This window comes from Oncorhynchus tshawytscha, linkage group LG22 (assembly GCF_018296145.1).
Source record: "Oncorhynchus tshawytscha isolate Ot180627B linkage group LG22, Otsh_v2.0, whole genome shotgun sequence".
NCBI lineage: Eukaryota > Metazoa > Chordata > Actinopteri > Salmoniformes > Salmonidae > Oncorhynchus > Oncorhynchus tshawytscha.
In genome coordinates this window covers 20,184,568-20,209,860 of record NC_056450.1, presented here as the reverse complement: position 1 = coordinate 20,209,860, position 25,293 = coordinate 20,184,568, and the positions used below count along the sequence as shown (strand labels likewise).

General features: G+C 40.8%; 1 protein-coding gene across 2 annotated transcripts in view; it reads right to left on the bottom strand.

Annotated features, from left to right (window-relative positions):
• LOC112222002 (solute carrier family 35 member E2A) overlaps positions 1-24,346 on the bottom strand; it is a 32,691-nt gene extending 8,345 nt beyond the window's left edge. Inside the window, exons 1-7 of one of the 2 annotated variants that reach the window (XM_042303896.1) lie at positions 24,053-24,346; positions 11,331-11,775; positions 10,979-11,114; positions 10,449-10,576; positions 5,616-5,736; positions 5,359-5,412; positions 5,046-5,118 (exon numbers count right to left, since the gene is read on the bottom strand). In XM_042303896.1, coding sequence (XP_042159830.1) covers positions 5,046-5,118; positions 5,359-5,412; positions 5,616-5,736; positions 10,449-10,576; positions 10,979-11,114; positions 11,331-11,610 — 792 coding nt within the window. In that variant the 5' untranslated portion in view covers positions 11,611-11,775; positions 24,053-24,346. The remainder of the gene's footprint in view (positions 1-5,045; positions 5,119-5,358; positions 5,413-5,615; positions 5,737-10,448; positions 10,577-10,978; positions 11,115-11,330; positions 11,776-24,052) is intronic. The other variant, XM_024384520.2, reaches the window with a different exon arrangement.
• Positions 24,347-25,293: the final 947 nt, after the last annotated feature.

The following is a 25,293-nucleotide window of genomic DNA, read 5'->3' as shown; positions in this document are numbered from 1 at the left end:
TGGGGTGCTTTGGTGGTGGTAAAGTGGGAGATTCGTACAGGGTAAAAGGAATCTTGAAGGAAGGCTATCACTCCATTTTGCAACGCCATTCCATACCCTGTGGACGGCGGTTAATTGGAGCCAATTCCCTCCTACAACAGGACAATGACCCAAAGCACAGCTCCAAACTATGCAAGAACTATTTAGGGAAGAAGCAGTCGGCTGGTATTCTGTCTATAATGGAGTGGCCAGCACAGTCACCGGACCTCAACCCTATTGAGATGTTGTGGGAGCAGCTTAAGAAGTGCCCATCAAGCCAATCCAATTTGTGGGAAGTGCTTCAGGAAGCATGGGGTGAAATCTCTTCAGATTACCTCAACAAATCGACAACTAGAATGCCAAAAGGTCTGCGAGGCTGTAATTGCTGCAAATGGAGGTTTCTTTGACGAAAGCAAAGTTTGAAGGACACAATTATTAGTTAAATTAAAAAATAATTATTTATAACCTTGTCAACATCTTGCCTATATTCCTATTCATTTTGCAACTCATTTCATGTGTGTTTTAATGATATACAAGGTCATTTCTAAGTGACCGCATACTTTTGAACGGAAGTATATAATTTGAATTATAAGAAAGGAAGACGTTCCTAATTAAACACTATTGCTTTGTGTGTGTGTGTGTTTGGACAAGGTTTCATAATGGGAGCCAAAAGAAGTAAGGGAGAACCTTGTCTGCACGTTCCGTTGATTAGACCGGTGAAGGTACTGGCAGATAAATGGGGCAGGGACATTCTGGTACAGGTACCGCTCTGGCACAAAGTAGCATATTTTCCCTTAAAAAGGCACATTGAGTGAAGTTTTATTAGCAGAATGTAGAAAGAAGTTAGAGAAGTTTGAGGAAACCAAGAAAGGCAAGAAATGTCAAATAGATTGGGGCAAGTTTAGAAAGTGGGAGAGGGAAGCCAAAAGACAGGAATATTGGTGAAAGAAAGTAAGAAGAAGAAACAGGGATGTTGATAATGACTTTCCACCCCCCTATTATACCCCTGTATCCACTGTACCAGCCCTGGTTGTCCGACAGCAGCTCGCTAAGCTGTCACCCCAGCCGCAGCTCTACCCCAAACAAGACCTGATACAATTGCGGGACCAGCAAACCGCTAGGAGGTGGCCCATGAGCAGTGGAAATCCGTTCCGTACACATAGACTCTGGCTTGGACGATGGACAGAGGGGAAGAGGAAGGGGTAGAGGAAAGGGGAGGGGGAGCCAGTGCTGACGGACGGGCTGGACGACAACCACTACTGGGTAGGAACTTCGCTTGTTACAACAGTGGAAAGGAGGTACATTTCGCCAGAACATGTTGAAACAAATCTAACTAACAGGGGGCAGCGGGGGAATGTTGGAAAACCGGACCTCCACTGAAAACAACCCACATATGGACTGACACAAGGTAGAGACAACTGACACCCTTGGACAGCATTTCAAGATTTTTTTTAAACCCCCGTGAGGAGCCGATGGTTTGTTTTTTCGTCAATGGTGAGTTAATCAATTTTCTAGTAGATACTGGCGCTGCAATGTCCGTCATAAACTCTAAATCTATGTCCGAACCTCCCATGCCAAATGAATCAGTCAGCACTGTGGGAGCCTCAGGAGTGACTATGAAAGAGTTGCTCACGATACCCCTACCTGTTAAAGTTGATAACACATACATCAATTAATTTACTCTGCATGTTGTCCTGTAAATTTGTCAGGAAGAGACCTTTCTGTAAATTGGGGATTAATATGCTTTGCAAAGGAAAAGGCCTCAGTGTTGTACAGTCTCGTGAGACATGTCATCTCATGATGCTGTTCGACAAGGTCTCAACATGTGATTGGTACTATGCATGGGACATACAGGATATTGAGCGGTCACATTATGACTCTATTGGCAAAATTTTCTCAACTGCTGGCAGCTGTTGGAAACAGAAAGGCAGTTATGTCACAGACTGGCTTACATTGCACTGCAAATTTCTCACCATTGACAAGAGATTTATATTATGAACAGAATTGGCTGACAGGGACCATACCCAAAGACAGCCTACTGTGCACGATCACGTATAGTGGGCCCCAATTTTGCACTCTGAGTGTTAACTTGATATATTAACTATATGCCAACTACCCAACGTTCATTATTTATGTCATTCTTAGCTTAGATTAATGGTATAGTCATTGTGCGTTCTCAATGAACATTGTAAAATCGGGTGCTTCGTAAATTCGCTCTGGCTATCTGCTCTGATTAAAGAGCATTCTAGTCTGAATGTGCCAGAGCGCAGATTAACTGTTGAATTTACTAATGCTCAACACCCGTTGAACATGGCCGGTATGTAATTGTATTCGAACACAGCTTGGGTATGTGAGTATGTTGATCAAATTTGTATATATGCTTTGACGGGAGGTTTGAAACATTTTTCATTGGAATGAAATAGTAAAGGAGGTTTTGAGTAGAATCCAATTCCGCTCTCTTGGCAGCCGTGTGTGTGGTTAATACAGTCACAGTGAAAGTCACCCTGTTTAAGGTGTGGGGCCGTTGGTCATTGGAAAAGTGAGTAGAGGCAATAGAGTTGAAATTGGCTAAATGTACGACAGGAAAAGTATTATATTTAGTGGGGAAACGGACAGAATCAAAAGCAATAAGACTACTACCCATAGGACCAGTAACAATACCCGGATAATGCTACATGGCGACAGAATTGGAGCTGGTATTGGGGTTGGATAATCCTTGCGAGATTCAAAGACAGTGTATACTAATAGGTAACATATTAAAATTGTTAGTATATATGGGCGAGAGCAGGAATGATGTTTACAAATAGTCCAACTTTGTATCACGCCGCAACGAAGCAATCGCTAAAACTGTGTTTTGAGGGTTTTGTGTTGTACAGTATATAGTTCATTTGTTATTGGTGTAAAAAGACAAAGAAACTTGCCAGACATCATATTCAATATAAAGAAAAACCCTGGAATGAGTAGGTGTGTCCAAACTTTAACTGGTACTGTAGTCATAAATCTAAAGATTTATGAGACACTTGGGCGCGACGGCAGTATGTGACGACCTGTGTTTACGATCGGCAGTAGGAACAGAGGATGGTGGAGATATTAGCTCTCTTGATCTACACAGAAGAGCTACATTTCTTTTTAAAACAATTTTCCCAGGGCCTGTTTCTGCACATCTGCTAACTGTCACAAAGATTAAGGAATGTACTTTCTATAAGAGGAGCATTCAACTCTGAACTATTCTTAGTTATGGTTGATTGCTTCAGTTTTTGCAAATCTTATAATACATTTGTTGTTTGTAAGAATCTGCAGTCTCTCTTCCTATAGAATTTCTACCACAAGCTACACCTAACAATATTGCAACTGTATTTGTAAAAACAATGCCACTTGTACAATTGAAGGAGTTTAGAAAATAAATGCAGTAGCAATGGAAAACTGGGATCCCCTCTTGACTTAACAATGGCCAAAACTGTCTTCAAAAGTGTTTTCCCACGATTGCATTAAAAATTGTTGTGCATTGACCGCTTGTCAAAATACATGTTTTCCTCCGCCTTGAGGAGTATTTCTCTCACATAGAACACACAGGCTGACCAGGTAAATAGGTCAACTATTCTACTATGGAGTTGTCTGATTTAGTTTTAATAACAATAGGCTACATGGGAAAATAGTAGCACTGGAAAGTTGCATTCTGAGTGATGAAGTATAGGCTTTGAATTGCTTTGCCAGCAGCTACACACCACTGTTGAGTTGAGCGTCACGCGGTGATGCGCATTAAAGACCAATTCTTCTTCTGAACATCGGAGTGTCAGCAACAATCATGCATATCAGTTCAGAGCACACAGCGTAACAGAGACAATAAAATATTTGAGAATATATTTCGTAGAACAGACAAGCTTCTATATTAGGCCAATTACAAATGTAATATACTCAACAGTACATTAGTATAGTGCCTTCAGAAAGTATTCATACCCCTTATTCCACATTTTGTTGTGTTACAGCCTGAAATCAAAATGAATTAAATATATTTTTCCTCACCCATCTACACACAGTACCCATAATGACAAAGTGAAAACATGTTTTTACACATTTTAGCAGATTTATTGCAAATTAAATATCTAATTTACTTAAGTATTCACACCCCTGAGTCAATACATGTTAGAGTCACCTTTGGCAGCGATTACATAAAGTAAATTTCTTTGCCACATTTTTTGCAGTTTTACTTTAGTGCCTTATTTGCAAACAGGATGCATGTTTTGTAATATTTTTATTCTGTACAAGCTTCCTTTTCACTTTGTCATGTAGGTTAGTATTGTGGAGTAACTACAATGTTGCTGATCTATCCTCAGTGTTCTCCTATCACAGGCATTAAACTCTGTTGGTTACCATTGGTCTCATTGTGAAATCCCTGAGCGGTTTCCTTCCTCTCCGGCAACTGAGTTAGGAAGGACGCCTGTGTCTTTGTAGTGACAGGGTGTATTTATACACCATCAAAAGTGTAATAACTTCACCATGATCAAAGAGATATTCAATGTCTGCTTTTAAATGTTTGTACCCATCTACAAATTAGGTGCCTTTCTTTGCGAGGGATTGTAAAACCTCCCTGGTCTTTGTAGTTGAATCTGTGTTTGAAATTCACTGCTCGACTGAGGGACCTTACAGAAAATTGTATGTGTGAGGTACAGAGATGAGGTAATCATTCAAAAATCATGTTAAACACTTATTGCAACACAGAGTGCATGCATGCAACTTAGTATGTGACGTGTTAAGAACATTTTTACTCCTGAATTTATTTAGGCTTGCCATCACAAAGGGGTTGAATGCTTATTCACTCTAGACATTTCAGCTTTTTATTTTTTATTAATTTGTAAACAATTCTAAAAACAAAATTCCACTTTGACATTATGGGGTAATTATGTGTAGGCCAGTGACACAACATCTCAATGTAATCCATTTTAAATTCAGGCTGTAACAACCAAATGTGGAAAAAGTCGAGGGATGTGAATACTTTCTGAAGGCACTGTACTGTATATGTGACTGACCATGAGGAAGACCCAGGCAGGTATGAGCATAATGACTGCAGCTGCACTGGTGTAGAACTGCAGATCTGGAGGGCTAAACAGGACACAGGAACAAGTATTTTATTCAGTACAGTTTCACATACTATAATCTACAGAAACATCAAATTCCTCAACTCCTCACATTATTTACACATCTGTTAATACACTGATGTATTGTGCTTTTTTATTCCTATGATACAATTAAACAGGTATTATAATCTAGTACAGGATATAAAACTGGCATAACAGGCCTACATTCATTTACTAAAATATGGAGGAACTAAAAACAACTTACCTGAATTTGTAGGTGTCTCCACTTAGTAGCTTCTTTGAAAAAACATTCTGTAAACTGAAAAGGAATATGAAGAGAACAATGAAAACATGTGGTGTTACATTGCCTTAGAAAAGACAAAACTGTGAAATGTGAGAAAAGTTATCAATGCTGGTACTATTGTGTGTGTGTGTGTGTGTGTCTCTACCAGTCCATGATGTTGGTGGAGAGGGCTGCGCGTGGGTACTATTGTGTTACTGTGTGTGTGTGTGTGTGTCTACCAGTCCATGATGTTGGTGGAGAGGGCTGCGGAGAAGCCCAGCATGTTGAAACTGATCTCTGTTGCAGTGCAGAGGGCCAGACCAGCCATGACAGGAAAGAGGGACAGGTTCACCCACATACCTACAGTAGTTTACGTACGTACACACGCACACACACACGTCAGCTATCTGCACAACACTTAAGGACATAGTCATACTTCATTAATAAGTGCATCGATGACGTCGTCCCCCACATTAACCGAACATACATATCCCAATCAAAAGCCATGGATTACTGGCAGAATTCACACTGAGCTAAAGGCTAGAGCTGCCGCTTTCAAGGAGTGGGACACTAATCTGGACGCTTTTAAGAAATCCTGTTACGACCTCCGACGAGCCATCAAACAGGCAAAGCATCAGTAACGGACTAAGATCGAATCCTGCAAAGTTGGCTCTTTAAAATCTTTATTTAACCAGGTAAGCTAGTTGAGAACAAGTTCTCATTTACAACTGCAACCTGGCCAAGATAAAGCAAAGCAGTGCGACAGAAACAACAACACAGAGTTACATGGAATAAACTAGTGTACAGTCAATAACACAATAGAAAAAAAGAGTCTATATACAGTGTGCGCAAATGGCATGAGGAGATACGGCAATAAATAGGTCATAGTAGCAAAGTAATTACAATTTAGCAGATGAAAACACTGGAGTGATAGGTGAGCAGATGATGGTGTGCAAAAGGGCAGAAAAGTAAATAAAAACAATATGGGGATGAGGTAGGTAGATTGGGTGGGCTATTTACAGATGAACTATGTATAGCTGTAGCGATCGGTTAGCTGCTCAGATAGCTGATGTTTAAAGTTAGTGAGGGAATTGTTAGTCTCCAGCTCCAGTGATTTTTGCAATTCGTTCCAGTTACTGGCAGCAGAGAACTGTAAGGAAAGGCAGCCAAAGGAAGTGTTGGCTTTGGGGATGACAAGTGAGATATACCTGCTGGAGCGTGTGCTACGGGTGGGTGTTGTTATCGTGACCAGTGAGCTGAGACGGAGCTTTACCTAGCATAGACTTGTAGATGACCTGGAACCAGTGGGTCTGGCGACGAATATGTAGCGAGGGCCAGCCGACTAGAGCATACAGGTCGCAGTGGTTGGTGGTATAAGGCGCTTTGATAACAAAACGGATGGCACTGTGATAGACTGCATCCAAGTTGCTGAGTAGAGTATTGGAAGCTATTTTGTAGATGACATTGCCGAAGTCGAAGATCGGTAGGATAGTCAGTTTTACTAGGGTACGTTTGGCGGCGTGAGAGAAGGAGGATTTGTTGCGAAATAGTAAGCTGATTCTAGATTTGATTTTGGATTGGAGATGTTTGATATGAGTCTGGAAGGAGAGTTTACAGTCTAGCCAGACACCTAGGTATTTGTAGTTGTCCACGTATTCTAGGTCAGAACCGTCTTGAGTAGTGATGCTAGTCTTACACTCATTGGATGTGGCAGGGATAGCAAACTATCAAGGAATACAAAGGGAAACCCAGCAGCCCGGTGATGCGAGCCAACCAGACGAGCTAAATGGCTCGCCTGGCAATTTTCAAAGATCTTCAGTTTTTTTAGCCATTTCTCATTTGGAATAGCATTAAATTTCTCAGAACAAGAATAGACTGACGAGGTTCAGAAGAACGTTCTTTGTTTCTGGCCATTTTGAGCCTGTAATTGAACCCACAAATGCTGATGCTCCAGATACTCAAATAGTCTAAAGAAGGCCAAATGTTTTGCTTCTTTAAATCAGCGCAACAGTTTTCAGCTGTGCTAACATAATTGCAAAAGGGTTTTCTAATGATCAATTAGCCTTTTAAAATTTATGGATTAGCTAACACAAGGAGCCATTGGAACACAGGAGTGATAGTTGCTGATAATGGGCCTCTGTACGCTGTTGGATTCTGGGTCAACTTTGAACATTACTATACTAGAGACATGATAGATCAGAAGTAATACTATAGTATCTGCAGGGTGATAGAGCATGGTTGTTACATCAGAAGTTAATGGTTATCTGTAGGAGACAGATGGCTTTGGAATGTGCTGGGTGGATGGAAAGAAGTCACAGGAGTGCTATAGGTGATACGGGTGGAGAGCTCTGGATTAGACATCAAGGGGGTTGAGGTCAGGTCACCTTAAGGGAGACAGAACGGTTTATTACTCTATCACTTCATCTTCCTGTCAGACCATAAAACATAAGGATTGGAGAGAAGGAGGAGTGTTTAAATTGGAGTGGTGGAAACTGGAGTGGTGGAAACGTGATGTCTGAATGCAGCTGTATCGACCCTTTGGGAAGAATTACACCTGTTAAGCTTTTCTAGTGTCCGTCGAGTTACTTACTCTAAAAATAGGAACCTAACAGCGCCTATGTAGATATTCCATTAAAATCATATGTTTTCATCTACAATAGTCATTACAACGTTAACAATGTCTACACTGTATTTCTGATCAATTTTATGTTATTTTAATGGACAACATTTTTTGCTTTTCTTTCAAAATGACTCAATTTTTGAACGGTAGTGTGTGTGTGTGTGTGTGTGTAAATACAGTGGGGAGAACAAGTATTTGATACACTGCTGATTTTGCAGGTTTTCCTACTTACAAAGCATGTAGAGGTCTGTAATATTTGTCATAGGAACACTTCAACTGTGAGAGACTGAATCTAAAACAAAAATCCAGAAAATCACATTGTATGATTTTTAAGTAATTAATTTGCATTTTATTGCATGACATAAGTATTTGATACATCAGAAAAGCAGAACTTAATATTGGTACAGAAACCTTTGTTTGCAATTACAGAGATCATACGTTCCTGGAGTTCTTGACCAGGTTTGCACACACTGCAGCAGGGATTTTGGCCCACTCCTCCATACCCTTCAGGTTTTGGGGCTGTTGCTGGGCAATACGGACTTTCAGCTCCATCCAAAGATGTTCTATTGGGTTCAGGTCTGGAGACTGGCTAGGCCACTCCAGGACCTTGAGATGCTTCTTACGGAGCCAATCCTTAGTTGCCCTGGCTGTGTGTTTCAGGTCGTTGTCATGCTGGAAGACCCAGCCACGACCCATCTTCAATGCTCTTACTGAGGGAAGGAGGTTGTTGGCCAAGATCTCGCGATAGATGGCCCCATCCATCCTCCCCTCAATACAGTGCAGTCATCCCCAAAGAATGATGTTTCCACCTCCTTGCTTCACGGTTGGGATGGTGTTCTTGGGGTTGTACTCGGAGTTGTACTCATCCTTTTTCTTCCTCCAAACACGGAGAGTGGACTTTAGACCAAAAAGCTCTATTTTTGTCTCATCAGACCACATGACCTTCTCCCATTCCTCCTCTGGATCATCCAGATGGTCATTGGCAAACTTCAGATGGGCCTGTACATGCGCTGGCTTGAGCAAGGGGACCTTGCGTGCGCTGCAGGATGTTAATCCATGACGGCGTAGTGTGTTACTAATGGTTTTGTTTGAGACTGTGGTCCCACCTCTCTTCAGGTCATTGACCAGGTCCTGCCGTGTAGTTCTGGGGTGATCCTTCACCTTCCTCATGATCATTGATGCCCCACGAGGTGAGATCTTGCATGGAGCCCCAGACCGACGGTGATTGACCGTCATCTTGAACTTCTTCCATTTTCTAATAATTGCGCCAACAGTTGTTGCCTTCTCACCAAGCTGCTTGCCTATTGTCCTGTAGCCCATCCCAGCCTTGTGCAGGCCTACAATTTTATCCCTGATGTCCTTACACAGCTATCTGGTCTTGGCCATTGTGGAGAGGTTGGAGTCTGTTTGATTGAGTGTGTGGACAGGTGTCTTTTATACAGGTAACGAGTTCAAACAGGTGCAGTTAATACAGGTAATGAGTGGAGAACAGGAGGGATTCTTAAAGAAAAACAAACAGGTCTGTGAGAGCCGGAATTCTTACTGGTTGGTAGGTGATCAAATACTTATGTCATGCAATAAAATGCAAATGAATTCATTAAAAATCATACAATATGAATTTCTGGATTTTTGTTTTAGTTGAAGTGTACCCATGATAAAAATGACAGACCTCTACATGCTTTGTAAGTAGGAAAACCTGCAAAATCGTCAGAGTATCAAATACTTGTTCTCCCCACTGTGTGTGTGTATGTCTAATATATATATATATATATATATATATATATATATATATATATATATATATATGTATATATAGACTCCAATAAAGTTGTAGAAACATATCAAGGATGATCAATGGAAACAGGATGCACCTGAGCTCAATTTTAAGTCTCATAGCAAAGGGTCTGAATACTTATGCAAATAAGGTATCTGTTTATTATTTTTAATACATTTGCTAACATTTCTAAAAACCTGTTTTTGCTTTGTCATTATGGGGTATTGTATGTAAATTGATAAGACTTTTTAAAAATTTAATCCATTCTACAATAAGGCTGTAATGTAACAAAATGTGGAAAAAGTCATATGCACTGCATCTACCTCCATTACCTCGTACCCCTGAACATCAACTCTGAACATCAACTCGGTACTGGTACCTTGTGTATATAGCCAAGTTATCGTTACTCATTGTGTATTTATTCCTTGTGTTATTGTCTTTTTAAATTTTTCTCTCTGCATTGTTGGGAAGGGCCCGTAAGTAAGCATTTCACTGTTAGTCTATACCAATTGTTTACGAAACGTGACAAATACAATTTGATACTAGAGAAAGGAATGTTTACAGAATGAAACCCTGACAGAATCCTAAGAACATAATGAAGGGTGCATATAAGGGGATAGTGAAGGGTTTTCTGGATTGGAACTCAGCCAGGCACTTCACTGTGTGTATGTCCTTTACCTGTGTATTCCCCCAAGATCAGCCTTGACATGATGACAGTGAAGATGGGCGCAGAGCTCTTCACCGTCTCGGCAAAGGAAACGGCCACATTCTTCAGGCTCACCAGACCCAGCACCACACTGGTGAACCTACAGAATGGAACAGGTCAGTGGCATTCAGACCAGAAGACAATGACACACTACATCCACTCTGAACCTGAACCTCTGCTACACAAAGTCTGTTTCAATTTTCCAGATTGTCAAACGGTTTACCTGTAATGATAGGAGCTGATATTGAGGTGCAGCATCTCACTTCCCTAAAATATACCCATTTAGTGGCCATTTAAGTTCAACAACCATTTTGGTAGCACTGATACTTCTACTATGGAAACAACACTCAAATGATCACAAAATAAACATTGATCAATTAACATTAGCCATTACGGAAATAAAAGCTAGTTATGTATTAGTCCAACTTAACAAAAGGAAACAAACCAACCAAATAACTTCAAAAATGCAGCTGAAAGTAGAGTCATTAGAGTACAGACCCACCTCATGAGCCCCACAAACAGCATGATCATGAGGAAGTTGGGGGGGTACTCAGTCCTGGACTTGTGCTGGTATAGGCAGCAAGGCACATACATCTTCAGAAAGCCTATGATGGTGGTGGAGACCATTTGAACAGCGCCTACAAATCAATTAAAACCAATAAACCATGGTACAACAACATGTAGGAATTGAGTCATCTACCCCTGAGGCCCTTAGTACACTGATTAGAATCAACCAACTATCATCTATTGATTAGAGTATTGACAATTTGAAATTGAGTGTGTGTGTGTGTATATATTTATATATATATATATATATATATATATTTATATGTGTGTGGATGTCTGTTCCTTACCCAGCATGCTTGGCTCCCCCTCTAGCAGAGATAGGATGTACTTGTTGAGGAAAAGTGTGCAGAAGCTGAAGAAATACCACAGGCCCAGGTAGACCAGCGACTTGGAGTTCCACACCCCTGAATCTGCCTCGATTATCGTGGTCTCTGTGATGGTGATCTTCAGCACGTGTTCCCCCGGCATGCTCTCGCTGCGTGCCAGCACCACACGCTCCTGCCTGCTTCGAAACGGCGAAAGGAACCGCCACAGGGAATGTCTCCCAGCCCAACCGTTGGACGCCATGACGCACAGCGCCCAAGGATCCACTGACCAGGATCCAGTAGGCACAAATACAGAGAGGAGGGGGAGGGGACTGGTGGAGAGGACCGGTCAGTCCATCGTCAGTCTGTGTGTCTATCCAACGGTGTGCTCAGCATGACTGTAGAACTGGTGGTCTCTGCAACACAGCTAAAACACAAGGAATGAATATAGTTGACAGTCTTCTAGCATTATGCCATTTTTAAATAATCCTAAAAGGGATCAATGTTACTTAACCCATATGCAGTCTTTACTGATTTTCTAAACGATACACTAGTCATTGAAGGCAATACTGCCGGGCACAAGCTTCTAACAGCGCAAACCAAGAGTCAGGGGTACAAGCTTCTAACAGCGCAAACCAAGAGTCAGATCCACAAGACATGGCTATTAAAAGCCATGAGTGGTGAGTAGGGTTGCAAAGGGTCGGACATTTTTCAAAGATTTTCTATGGGAAGTTAAGGGAATAATTTGAGGAGTTTTACTTAAATTCATCAAAAAGTTAGCTTATAACAGTGAACCTTTTTTGTGGGATACACAAGGCAATTCTAGGTCTTGTGGCATATTTTGGTTAAACTATCCCCAATTCAATGGAATTGCAACCCTATGCATGTGCAGTGCACTCTCAAGATCTTGCACACTAATGAGATGCTATTGAGCCCACACTACTACACTGTCTGAGCCAAGGACTACATGCTTTCTGGTTAGTTTTGATTACAATACTGGCTGGGGTGAATATTTTATAGGACATACATGATTTTTTGTTAACTAGTAAATTGTAGCCTACAGCAAAGTGTGTTTAAATAATTTCTCATTTGTTAACAATTTCTGCTAGTTAATTTTTGCTACAATGTGGGTTTTTAGCTTGCTTGAGCCTGCTAACTGAGGAGTGTTAATTCACCGGTTTCCATACATGTTTCATTGTAAAACGTGTATCTTACAAAGGAGTTGTTTAATCTAACTTTCCCAATCTTCATAGGAAAACACCACGGGTCTCTATCTGATGTATGGAGTAATTTCACTGCAGCTAATGTAGAAGGAAAAGCTGTGTATATTTGCAGATACTGGGCCAAATCATATGTGAAGAATGCAACAAAGATGTGGAATCATCAGGCCAAGAGCATAAAGTTCCCTCAGCGCTCACAACAAGCAACCTCTGATAAAAGTCAGTCTACATCTATTCGAGGTGAAAATGATGAATCAGACACCTTATCGATAGTAACAGCTCATGGTCCTCCTGGAAGTTTTTTTTTACTCAATGGAGGCACTGCACATGGGGACAAAGATCGTACTTTTTGGAGTAATGTCCTCTGGTCTGATATTACAAAAATAGAATTGTTTGGCCATAATGACAATCGTTATGTTTGGAGGAAAAATGGGTAGGCTTGCAAGTCGAAGAACACCATCCCAACCGTGAAGCACTGGGGTGGCAACATCATGTTGTGGGGGTGATTTGCTGCAGGAGGGACTGGTGCACTTCACAAAATAGATGGCATCATGAGAAAGGAGTATGTGGATATATTAAAGCAACATCTCAAGACATCAGTCAGGAAGTTAAAGCTTGGTCGCAAATGGGTCTTCCAAATGGACAATGACCCCAATGGACAATGACCCCAAGCATACTTCCAAAGTTGTGGAAAATGGCATAAGGACAACAAAGTCAAGGTATTGGAGTGGCCATCACAAAGCCCTGACCTCATCCTATAGAAAAATGAGGCCTACAAACCTGACTCAGTTACACCAGCTCTGTCAGGAGGAATGGGCCAAAATCACCCAACATATTGTGGGAAGCTTGTGAAAGGCTACCCGAAACATTTGACCTAAGTTAAACATTTTAAAGGCAATGCTACCAAATACTAATTGAGTGTATGTAAACTTCTGACCCACTGGGAATGTGATGAAAGAAATAAAAGCTGAAATAAATCACTGTACTATTATTCTGACATTTCACATTCTTAAAATAAAGTGGTGATCCTAACTGACAGAGTATTTTTACTAGGATTAAATGTCAGGAATTGTGAAAAACTGATAAGCATGCAATAAGCATGCAACCATTAAGAAAATGACTGTTAAATCCCTGTGGATTGATGAGAAATGTAAAAATGGTGTGGTTGAGAGGGATGAGGCAAAAGGAATGGCAAATAAGCCTGGCTGTACAAACGTTTGGCAAACATATTGCAAATTGAGAAATCATCTAAAATAAACTGAATAAAAAGAAGAAACTACATTATGAAACCAAGATAAATTACAAAGAATCATAGTAAAAAGCTTTGGAGCACCTTAAATGAAATTCTGGGGGAAAAAAGCAAACTCAGCTCCATCATTCATTGAATCAGATGGCTCATTCATCACAAAACCGGCTGATATTTCCAACTACTTTAATGATTTTTTCATTGGCAAGATTAGCAAACATAGGCATGACATGCCAGCAACAAACGCTGACATTACAAATCCAAGTATATCTGACCAAAGTATGAAAGACAAGCATTGTAATTTTGAATTCTGTTTAAGTGAGTGTGGAAGAGGTGAAGAAATAACTGTTGTCTACAAGCCACCGGGATCTGAAAATTAGGATAATAGCGAACAATATTACCACTCCTATTTGCCATATTTTCAATTTAAGTCTACAGTGGTTCCTCCTTTAAAAGTTGTCATACCGCGGCACACCCTGCGTTCTGCTGCAGCAGCATTCTGTGGCACGTCATTTCATTCTCAGCCATTTCTTCTGTTACTGCAAGTTATTGCTAGTTTGACCACCAGAGGGCATCTTTGAGAAGCATTTGATAGTATTTGTTATTGGCATTACCAGAGAATGTAAAACCTTTTTTGTAATAACATAGTATATGGGATTGATTTTAAGAAATGTGGCTTAATTAATTTGATTCATATTATGGTGTTTCCATTCAGAGAAAAAACGAAACCCTGAGGGTTTCCGTTAGGATAGAATGGTAAAATATGGCCCTGTACAACGTGATTGTCGGGAGTAGGCTACAGGATTGGAGGATTCTAAATTGTTTGCCTTCATGAGACAACTTTGTTCCAATATTTCTGTAAATTGGTGATATTTATTCCCATAGTAATTTGTTATGGATCCATAACTAAATCAACATCTGCATTTTGAAAGAGTATTTATTATCTTTATTTTATTAACGAAAGTAATCAAGTCAATAAACGTTGGGTAGTTAGTTAGCCTATAGTTAGTATACTGGTAAGTTTGATGTATAACTACTAACGTTAGGTAGCTAGCTAACATACTGGTACATACTGCTGTAATAATATGCTATGTGGTTTGTAAGGACAGCGTAGCTAACAAATTGACAGCAAACATAACGTGTAAGGTAATTTATTTGAAAAGTCATTACTTTATTACATTGAGTAGCAAGCTACCCCTTGGTCGTTAGGGCAAATCTGGTCTGTGATAGGGGGAGGGGGGTTTCACACCTAGCTTGGCTATTAGACTATTCTTTAGTAAAAGGTTGAAGTCTATTGTTCAGCTATTAGCCCTCCCCCTCCCCAATTTGCAACAAATTCTTGTTCCCATCTCATTCCGTTCCCTCTTCTACGTGTCATCATTCTGCTCCTGAGTGGCTCGCTTGCGGGCGTGCTGGCAGGATATGGCAGCATCTTCAGTTGTGCGTCAAGAATTCTACATACAGTAGCACGTTTGTATGAAGGTGTGGTTATTCACAGGCAAATTGTTATATGCTATGGAGGTACATTTGTGTATTTTTGTCAAGAGCAAAAACTTTAATTTTTTTCCAATCACAAATAATTGTTATGAAAGCAACTTTTCTCCGACACAAAGGAAGTCAAAGCAGACACTTACGAAGAAGGCATCTCAGGTAAGCAGCACTGGGCTGTATTGACGTATTCTAAAATTGACATCTGCTGCTTTAGATTGAACAGTCATCTCAGTTATTGTTTTCATATCTATAAAAAAATAAGCTGTTTTCTTTACTTTCAGAGAGCGAGATGATCAAGAGGTGGAAAATGTAGATATTGCCAGATGTTCACTGTCTGAGGAACAGGCCGTGGAAGCTTTATCGCTGGCCAAAGTGTCCAAAACTGCTCTGTGTTCTTTTTCTCCATCTCTGCCTGTCTTGTTGTACATGGAAACGGTCTCACGTGCATTAATTTAAAAAACCTTAAGATGTAAATCTGAAAATTAGCAGCTGACACCACATAAGCACAGCCATTTTCACTGGACTATCTGTTGCTGCCAGGTCATGATTTCCCTGGGGGTTAGCCTTGTAATAACCAAGTGGTGAGACACATAGCCCTCTATATTTTAATGTTTCAGGTACACTCAGATAGGTGTCTGCGTCACATACAGTATCTTCTATTGACATTATCTTCATGTCTGTTTTTCAGCATAAAGTACTCTGTAGCCACTCATTGTGGACACCAGGTGAGACCACACACACACAATAACAGTATCTTCTTCACTTCATCCCTCTCCCCATTCTCCCTAAATCCTCTAGGTTATGCCAGCTGTTTTGGTGAACCCCTCCCGCATCTGAACTGTCTGACACAGACGGCACAGCATGATCATAGGTGAGATGTCACTTGGTCGGGTCAACAGGAATATTATTAAAGAGATGCTTTACATTGAAATACAGATAGAGATGTAGTAGTCCCAGAGTGACTGACCGTGTTAGAATATAAAAACAAAGCTTAAATCATGCTCTCTCTGTATCCATCTGTCACTTGTCTGCAGGTATGTTTTGATGTGCGAGAGAAAGCCAGTCCCATCATCGCCACCTCATCTGCTCTTAAAATAACCTTCGGGGCAACTGGGGGCCCAAGGCTGGTTAGGAGACACCGCAATTGTGAAGAACTGAGAGAATATTAGGGTAGTACTGTAATTCATTAATCATACATATGCTGTCTACCCCTGTTCTTAACTCTTTCCCTTTCTGTCTTCTACACCTCTCTCCCCACCTCGTCTTTCTTCCTCGTTTTATATGTGCATTGAAGTACATATTGAACTTGTATTTATAATACTACAATTGTCATAATTATAATGCATTTATAACACCTGATAATGAACTTCTTTCAATAAAGCGTTTCACATTCTCCACTGTTTGAAATTAAATATCTTATTGAAATACTATCCTGTGTCCTCAGATTAATGCAGATGGAGTTCGATATGCATAGTTCTTTTTCTGTATATATGAATTACAAATCAATCATGTTTCTAGTCTATTGCATAGTTACAATGTGAAATCATTGATATCCCATGAGCGGTAAACACTGTTGAAGTGTATAATTGTAATACATACATGCAGACACAGCATCATTCAAATCATGGAGTTTGATATGACTGAAAAATAATGCCTCAGAGATTCATACCTGAACTGCACCTTTATTTGCCAAGGAAGAGTACATGATCATTGTAGCCTCATTGTACAGGTTAGAATGTGGGAATCTCATGCGTGGTAATAATTACAGTACATGTATATAGGACTTGCATCCTTGGCACAACAAAGTTATTAAATTCTACTCTATCCATATGTAACAGTATAGCTTCCGTCCTCTCCTCGTCCCTACCTGGGATCGAACCAGGGACCCTCTGCACACATCGACAACAGCCACCCTCGAAGCATCGTTACCCATCGCTTGTTCCCCTTGTTTTGGGGAACAAGGGGAACAACTACTTCAAGGACTCAGTGAGTGACGTCCCCGGTTGAAACGCTATTAGCGCACACCCCGCTAACTAGCTAGCCATTTCACACCGGTTCCACAGGCTTCATTAATGCCATTCAGACTTCAAGTTGTTACAACAACTATGATAGCTGAGGTTCATAGATAGGTTCTGAACTAATATTCATACCAAACATTTTAGTGTCCATACTAGAAGTCGACCAATTTCAAGTTTTCATAACAATCGGTAATCAGCATTTTTGGATGCCAATTATGGCCGATTTCATTGCACTCCACGAGGAGACTGCGTGACAGGCTGACCACCTGTTACGCAAGTGCAGAAAGGAGCCAAGGTAAGTTGCTAGCTAGCATCAAACTTAGCTTATAAAAAACAATCAATCTTAACATAATCACTAGTTAACTATACATGGTTGATGATATTACGAGTTAAACTAGCTTGTCCTGCGTTGCATATAATCAATGCGGTGCCTGTTTATCGAATCATAGCCTACTTCGCCAAACGGGTGATGATTTAACAAGCGCATTTGCGAAAAAAGCACTGTCGTTGCACCAATGTACCTAACCATAAACATCAATGCCTTTCTTAAAATCAATACACAAGTATAGTGTTTTAAACCTGCATATTTAGTTAAAAGAAATTCATGTTAGCAGGCAATATTAACTAGGGAAATTGTGTCACTTCTCTTGCGTTCTGTGCAAGCAGAGTCAAGGTATATGCAGCAGTTTGGGCCGCCTGGCTCTTTGCGAACTGTGTGAAGACAAAGACTAATGAATTTGCCAGAATTTTACATAATTATGACATAAGTGACCATATTAATGACCTAAGGCTCGTATTTCTGTGTTTATTATACACTGCTCAAAAAAAATAAAGGGAACACTTAAACAACACAAAGTAACTCCAAGTCAATCACACTTCTGTGAAATCAAACTGTCCACTTAGGAAGCAACACTGATTGACAATACATTTCACATGCTGTTGTGCAAATGGAATAGACAACAGGTGGAAATTATAGGCAATTAGCAAGACACCCCCAATAAAGGAGTGGTTCTGCAGGTGGTGACTACAGACCACTTCTCAGTTCCTATGCTTCCTGGCTGATGTTTTGGTCACTTTTGAATGCTGGCAGTGCTTTCACTCTAGTGGTAGCATGAGACGGAGTCTACAACCCACACAAGTGGCTCAGGTAGTGCAGCTCATCCAGGATGGCACATCAATGCGAGATGTGGCAAGAAGGTTTGCTGTGTCTGTCAGCGTAGTGTCCAGAGCATGGAGGCGTTACCAGGAGACAGGCCAGTACATCAGGAGACGTGGAGTAGGCCGTAGGAGGGCAACAACCCAGCAGCAGGACCGCTACCTCCGCCTTTGTGCAAGGAGGAGCACTGCCACTGCAAAATGACCTCCAGCAGGCCACAAATGTGCATGTGTCTGCTCAAACGGTCAGAAACAGACTCCATGAGGGTGGTATGAGGGCCCGACGTCCACAGGTGGGGGTTGTGCTTACAGCCCAACACCGTGCAGGACGTTTGGCATTTGCCAGAGAACACCAAGATTGGCAAATTCGCCACTAGCGCCCTGTGCTCTTCACAGATGAAAGCAGGTTCACACTGAGCACATGTGACAGACGTGACAGTCTGGATACGCCGTGGAGGACGTTCTGCTGCCTGCAACATCCTCCAGCATGACCGGTTTGGCGGTGGGTCAGTCATGGTGTGGGGTGGCATTTCTTTGGGGGGCCGCACAGCCCTCCATGTGCTCGCCAGAGGTAGCCAGACTGCCATTAGGTATCGAGATGAGATCCTCAGACCCCTTGTGAGACCATATGCTGATGCGGTTGGCACTGGGTTCCTCCTAATGCAAGACATTGCTAGACCTCATGTGGCTGGAGTGTGTCAGCAGTTCCTGCAAGAGGAAGGCATTGATGCTATGGACTGGCCCGCCCGTTCCCCAGACCTGAATCCAATTGAGCACATCTGGGACATCATGTCTCGCTCCATCCACCAACGCCACGTTGCAACACAGACTGTCCAGGAGTTGGCGGATGCTTTAGTCCAGGTCTGGGAGGAGATCCCTCAGGAGACCATCCGCCACCTCACCAGGAGCATGCCCAGGCGTTGTAGGGAGGTCATACAGGCACGTGGAGGCCACACACACTACTGAGCCTCATTTTGACTTGTTTTAAGGACATTACATCAAATTTGGATCAGCCTGTAGTGTGGTTTTCCACTTTAATTTTGAGTGTGACTCCAAATCCAGACCTCCATGGGTTGATAAATTTGATTTCCATTGATAATTTTTGCGTGATTTTGTTGTCAGCACATTCAACTATGTAAAGAAAAAAGTATTTAATAAAAATATTTCATTCATTCAGATCTAGGATGTGTTATTTTAGTGTTCCCTTTATTTTTTTGAGCAGTGTATTATAATTAAGTCTATGATTTGATTGAGCAGTCTGACTAAGCAGTTGTAGGCAGCAGCAGACTCATAAGCATTCATTCAAACAGCACTTTCCTGCGTTTGCCAGCAGCTCTTCGCAATGCTTGAAGCACAGTGCTGTTTATGACTTCAAGCCTATCAACTCCCGAGATAAGGCTGGCAATACTATAGTGCCTATAAGAACATCCAATAGTCAAAGGTAAATGAAATACAAATGGTATAGAGAAATAGTCCTATAATAACTACAACCTAAAACTTCTTAACTGGGAATAAGACTCATGTTAAAAGGAACCACCAGCTTTCATATGTTCTCATGTTCTGAGCAAGGAACTTAAACGTTAGCTTTTTTACATGGCACATATTGCACTTACGTTCTTCTCCAACACTTTTTTATTATTTAAACCAAATTGAACATGTTTCATTATTTATTTGAAACTAAATAGATTTTATTTATGTATTATATTAAGTTAAAATAAGTGTTAAATTCAGTATTGTTGTAATTGTTATTATTACAAATAAATAAATATATAAAAAATAATAGGCCGATTAATCGGTAGCGGCCTTTTTTGGTCCTCCAATAATCGGTAACAGTGTTGAAAAATCATAATCGGTCGACCTCTAGTCCATACACAGATCGGCTACATGCTGTAGGCATACAGTTATTTTTATCCTTCACTACACAATAAGCAAATAAATAGTTAGCTATGTTACTTCAGCTGCATTGCAAGGCAAACTTACACAATTGTACATTCAATTTGCAGTAACTGCTTTGGCTAGCTAGATTATTTACATCCACTGTTTGACAAGACGACAGCCTGGTTTGCTGGTTTTCTCAGGAGTCCCTAAAACATTAAACAACACGAATTACAAATTCATTCTCCCACCACTAGCTAGCTGGCTAATGTTAGCTAGTCAGAGAACTTGCTAAATATCGCTTTTTCGTAAATTAACTTTATGACAAAAAAATATGCACAAACGTTTGTCTCTACATTAACTGACATATTCCTCTCAATTGTAAATTTTGTCAGCTATCTTCTCCCAGGGACGGGTGGCTCGTGTCAAAATGTATCATTGGAACCACTCGATATGATTGGTCATATAAAAACCTTGGGACCCAAATGCATAATGAGTGCTCTAACTACCCCTTGTGGTGGTCTGGAGCAATGAAGCCATGACGCTGGGACCCTTTAAGTCCCGCGGTGCAAGCTCGCAACTTTTAAAGGAGAAACCACTGTACTAGAAAGTGTGTGCCCCCAGGCCTGGAGGGAAGCAAAAGTCCTTCCGCTACCTAAGAATAGTAAAGCACCCTTTACTGGCTCAAATAGTCGACCAACCAGCCTGTCACCAACCCATAGTAAACGTTTCGAAAACATTGTTTTTGACCAGTTACAATGCTATTTTACAGTAAACAAATTGACAAAAGACTTTCAGCACGCTTATAGGAAAGGACATTCAACAAGCACTTACACAAATGACTGATGATTGGCAGAGAGAAATTGATGATAAAAAGGATTGTGGGGTTTGACTTCATTGCGGCTTTTGCCATTGTTGATCATAACCTGTCTAACAGAACACATAGGGTGTTCGTTAATGGAAGCCTCTCAAACATGATCCAGGTAGAATCAGGAATTCCCCAGGGCAGCTGTCTCGGCCCCTTACCTTTTTTTTCAATCTTTACTAACGACTTGCCACTGTCTTTGAGTAAAGCCAGTATGTCTATGTATGCGAATGACTAAACACAATACACATCAGCTACTACAGTTACTGAAATGACTGCAACACTTAACAAAGAGCTGCAGTTAGTTTCAGAGTGGGTGCAAGGAATACGTTGGTCCTAAATATTTCTAAAACTAAAAGCATTGTATTTGGGACAAATCTTTCACTAAACCTCAACTGAATCTTGTAATAATTAATGTGGAAATTGAGCAAATTGAGGTGACTAAACTGCTTGGAGTAACCCTGGATTGTAAACTGTCATGGTCAAAACATATTGATACAACAATAGCTAAGATGGGGAGAAGTCTGTCCATAATAAAGCATTGCTCTACCTTCTTTACAGCACTAATCACAAGGCAGGTCCTACAGGCCCTCGTTTTGTCGCACCTGGACTACTGTTCAGTCGTGTGGTCGGGTGTCACAAAAAGGGACTTAGGAAAATTGCAATTGGCAGCACAACAGGCCCTTGGATGTACACAGACAGCTAACATCAATAATATGCATGTCAATCTCTCCTCGCTCAAAGTGGAGGAGAGATCGACTTCTTAACTACTTCTATTTATGAGAGGTATTGACATGTTGAATGGACCGAGCTGTCTGTTTGAACTACTGCCGCACAGCTCGGAAACCCATGCATACCCCAACAAGAGGTCTCTTCACAGTCCCCAAATCCAGAACAGACTATGGGAGGCTCACAGTACTACATAGAGCCATGACTACATGGAACTCTATTCCACATCAAGTAACTGATGCAAGCAGTAAAATTAGATTTTTAAAAACCCTGATAAAAATACACCTTAAGGAACAGTGGGGACTGTGAAGCAACATAACCCCACAGCGCCGTGCAAAAGTATTCATCCCCCTTGGCATTTTTCCTATTTTGTTGCATTGAACCTGTATTTTAAATGATTTCTATTTGGATTCCATGTAATGGACATACACCAAATAGTCCAAATTGGTGAAATGAAATGAAAAAATAAAATAAAAAACTGTTTAAAAAAAATTCTACAAATGTAAAAGTGGTGCGTGCATATGTATTCACCCCCTTTATTATGAATAAGATCTAGTCCAACAAATTACCTTCAGAAGTCACATAATTAGTTAAAGTCCACCTGTGTGCAATCTAAGTGTGAAATGATCTGTCACATGATCTCAGTATATATACACCTGTTCTGAAAGGCCCCAGAGTCTGCAACACCACCATGAAGACCAAGGAGCTCTCCAAACAGGTCAAGGACAAAGTTGTGGAGAAGTACAGGTAAGGGTTTGGTTATAAAAAAATAACAGAAACTTTGAACATCCCACAGAGCACCATCAAATCCATAAGAGATTGGAGTATCTGTCCATAGGACCACTTTAAGCCGTACACGCCGCAGAGCTGTGCTTTACTGAAGAATGGCCAGAAAAAAAGGCATTGCTTAAAGACAAAAATAAGCAAACACATTGTGTTTGCCAAAAGGCATGTGGAAGACTCCCCGAACATATGGAAGAAGGTACTCTGGTCAGATGAGACTAAAATTGAGCTTTTTGGTCATCAAGGAAAATGCTATATCTGGCGCAAACCCAAGACCTCTCATCACCCCGAGAACAACATCCCCACCGTGTAGCATGGTAGTGGCAGCATCATGCTGTGGTGTTTTTCCATCGGCAGGGACTGGGAAACTGGTCAGAATTGAAAGAATAATGGATGGCAGGGAAATTACTGGGAAATTCTTGAGGAAAACCTGTTTCAGTCTTCCAGAGATTTGAAACTGGGACGGAGGTTCACCTTCCAGTAGGACAATGACCCTAAGTATACTGCTAAAGCAACACTCGAGTGGTTTAAGGGGAAACATTTAAATGGTCTTGCCAAAGCCCAGACCTCAATCCAGTTGAGAATCTGTGGTATGACTTAGAGATTGCTGTACACCAGTGGAACCCATCCAACTTGAAGGAGTTGGAGCAGTTTTGCCTTCAAGAACGGGCATAAATCCCAGTGGCTGCATCTGCCAAGTTTATAGAGACATACCCCAAGAGACTTGCAGCTATAATTCTTTCGAAAGGTGGCTCTAACAAAAGGTGGCTCTATTGATTTTGGGGGGTGAATAGTCATGCACGCTCAAGTTATCTATTTTTTTGTCTTATTTCTTGTTCGTATCACAAAAAATATTTAGCATCTTCAAAGTTGTAGACATGTTGTGTAAATCAAATTACACTCCCCCCCCAAAAATAATTCCGGATTGTAAAACAGCAAAATAGAAAAAATGCCAAGGGGGTGAATACTTTCGCAAGCCACTGTAGACGCATGCACACATGGCTGCGCCCCTGCCTGGTCATGTGAAATTTATAGATTAGGCCTAATTTATTTATTTCAATTGACTGATTTCCTTAAATGAACTGTAACTCAGCAAAATCTTTGAAATTGTTGCGTTTATATTTTTGTTCAGTATAGTTGACGAGCAAAATGAACCAGTTGGCTAATGCTAGCTAACGTTAGCTTACATGTGAATGCGCTTGTGCCTGTCAAATAGCCAACTCGTGAACATACTCATTCATTAAATGAACGCGTACTTCATTGGAAAAACAATTATTAAAAATCAGCTTGTAGATGCAGTAAATATGGGAATTAGGAATTACCTTACCAAGTGGTCACACCTAGGCAACTCCGATTTCCAGTTGCTTCTGTAAGTTCAAAACAATTGCTAGCGTGAGGACACCACCGGTCGTCACTAGTTAACACAGCGACAAAGTCATAATTATGGCTAAACCCAGCCCATTTCTACAATTTATCTTCTTAAAATATTTTAACCTAATCTTAACCACAATGCTAACATTAAATGAAGACCACAAGGCTACTTTTTGTAGCTAATTTTGACTTTTTGGCTGTGGAATTTGACTTGTGGCTGTGGTACCTAGTGGAAACCGACACCACCCCCGGCTTGTTGGACTTCCAATTACTTTCACGGAGTTTAGCGTTGGTTCGAGTCGACTGTCGAGACCACAAATCCCGCTGCAGCATTTCCAACCTTACAAATAACAATGGTGTCCCTAAAATATATTTTGAATAGATAATACAAGGACCAGCGCGAAATTGCATGTTAATAGTGGAAGTTTTCTATGTTTATAACGTGCATTTGCAAACTGCATTCATCTCAACTTCCGAAACGTTTAATCACAGAACGATTAGACAGATAATTCACTGGACGAATAAATATGAAGCATCCGCTTGGCGTTTCCACTCACTACCAAATATGGTGGGAGGAGATGGAACGAGATGGATTTTGGCCGACATTCTGCACATTTTCTCATCGATGAAACATTTGCTCTCTGCTCCCAAAACTCGAATCTACTATGAACATAGTGGACTACGTTTGGTAGACTTTACCCTTTGCAAAAGTTGTTTTAAAAAAAGCGCTGTGTAGAAGGAGTGCAAAGGCGAATTAAATTATTACACACGCGCACTTCACAGAGTAGACGTTCCATAATGAAATATGCAAACACAGACTTGTTCTGCCCATTAGAAACGACAGGCGGTGGTCTATCTTGGTTTAGTTATAAAGCTTTGGTTTAATCTTGAACACAACTCTGATGAGGTGCCACTGGAAATGTTTGACCACAAGGGGGCATAATGACTCCCCAATCCACTGATCAGTGCATTGTACATTGTAAACAAAGACAATACAAAGGTTTTGTATAATTTCAGCCAGTAGTTTTGAAATTAGCACTCAACTGGTCCCCAGAAAGTGTGTAACACATAGAGATAGAGAGGACTCATCTTTGTGTCTGTGACAGCATAGGCAGCGCCATTAAGGAGATACCATTTTTTTAAGTAATCAATTTTCTTCTTCAAAATTGGCTGATCCCTCCTGATGACCAGG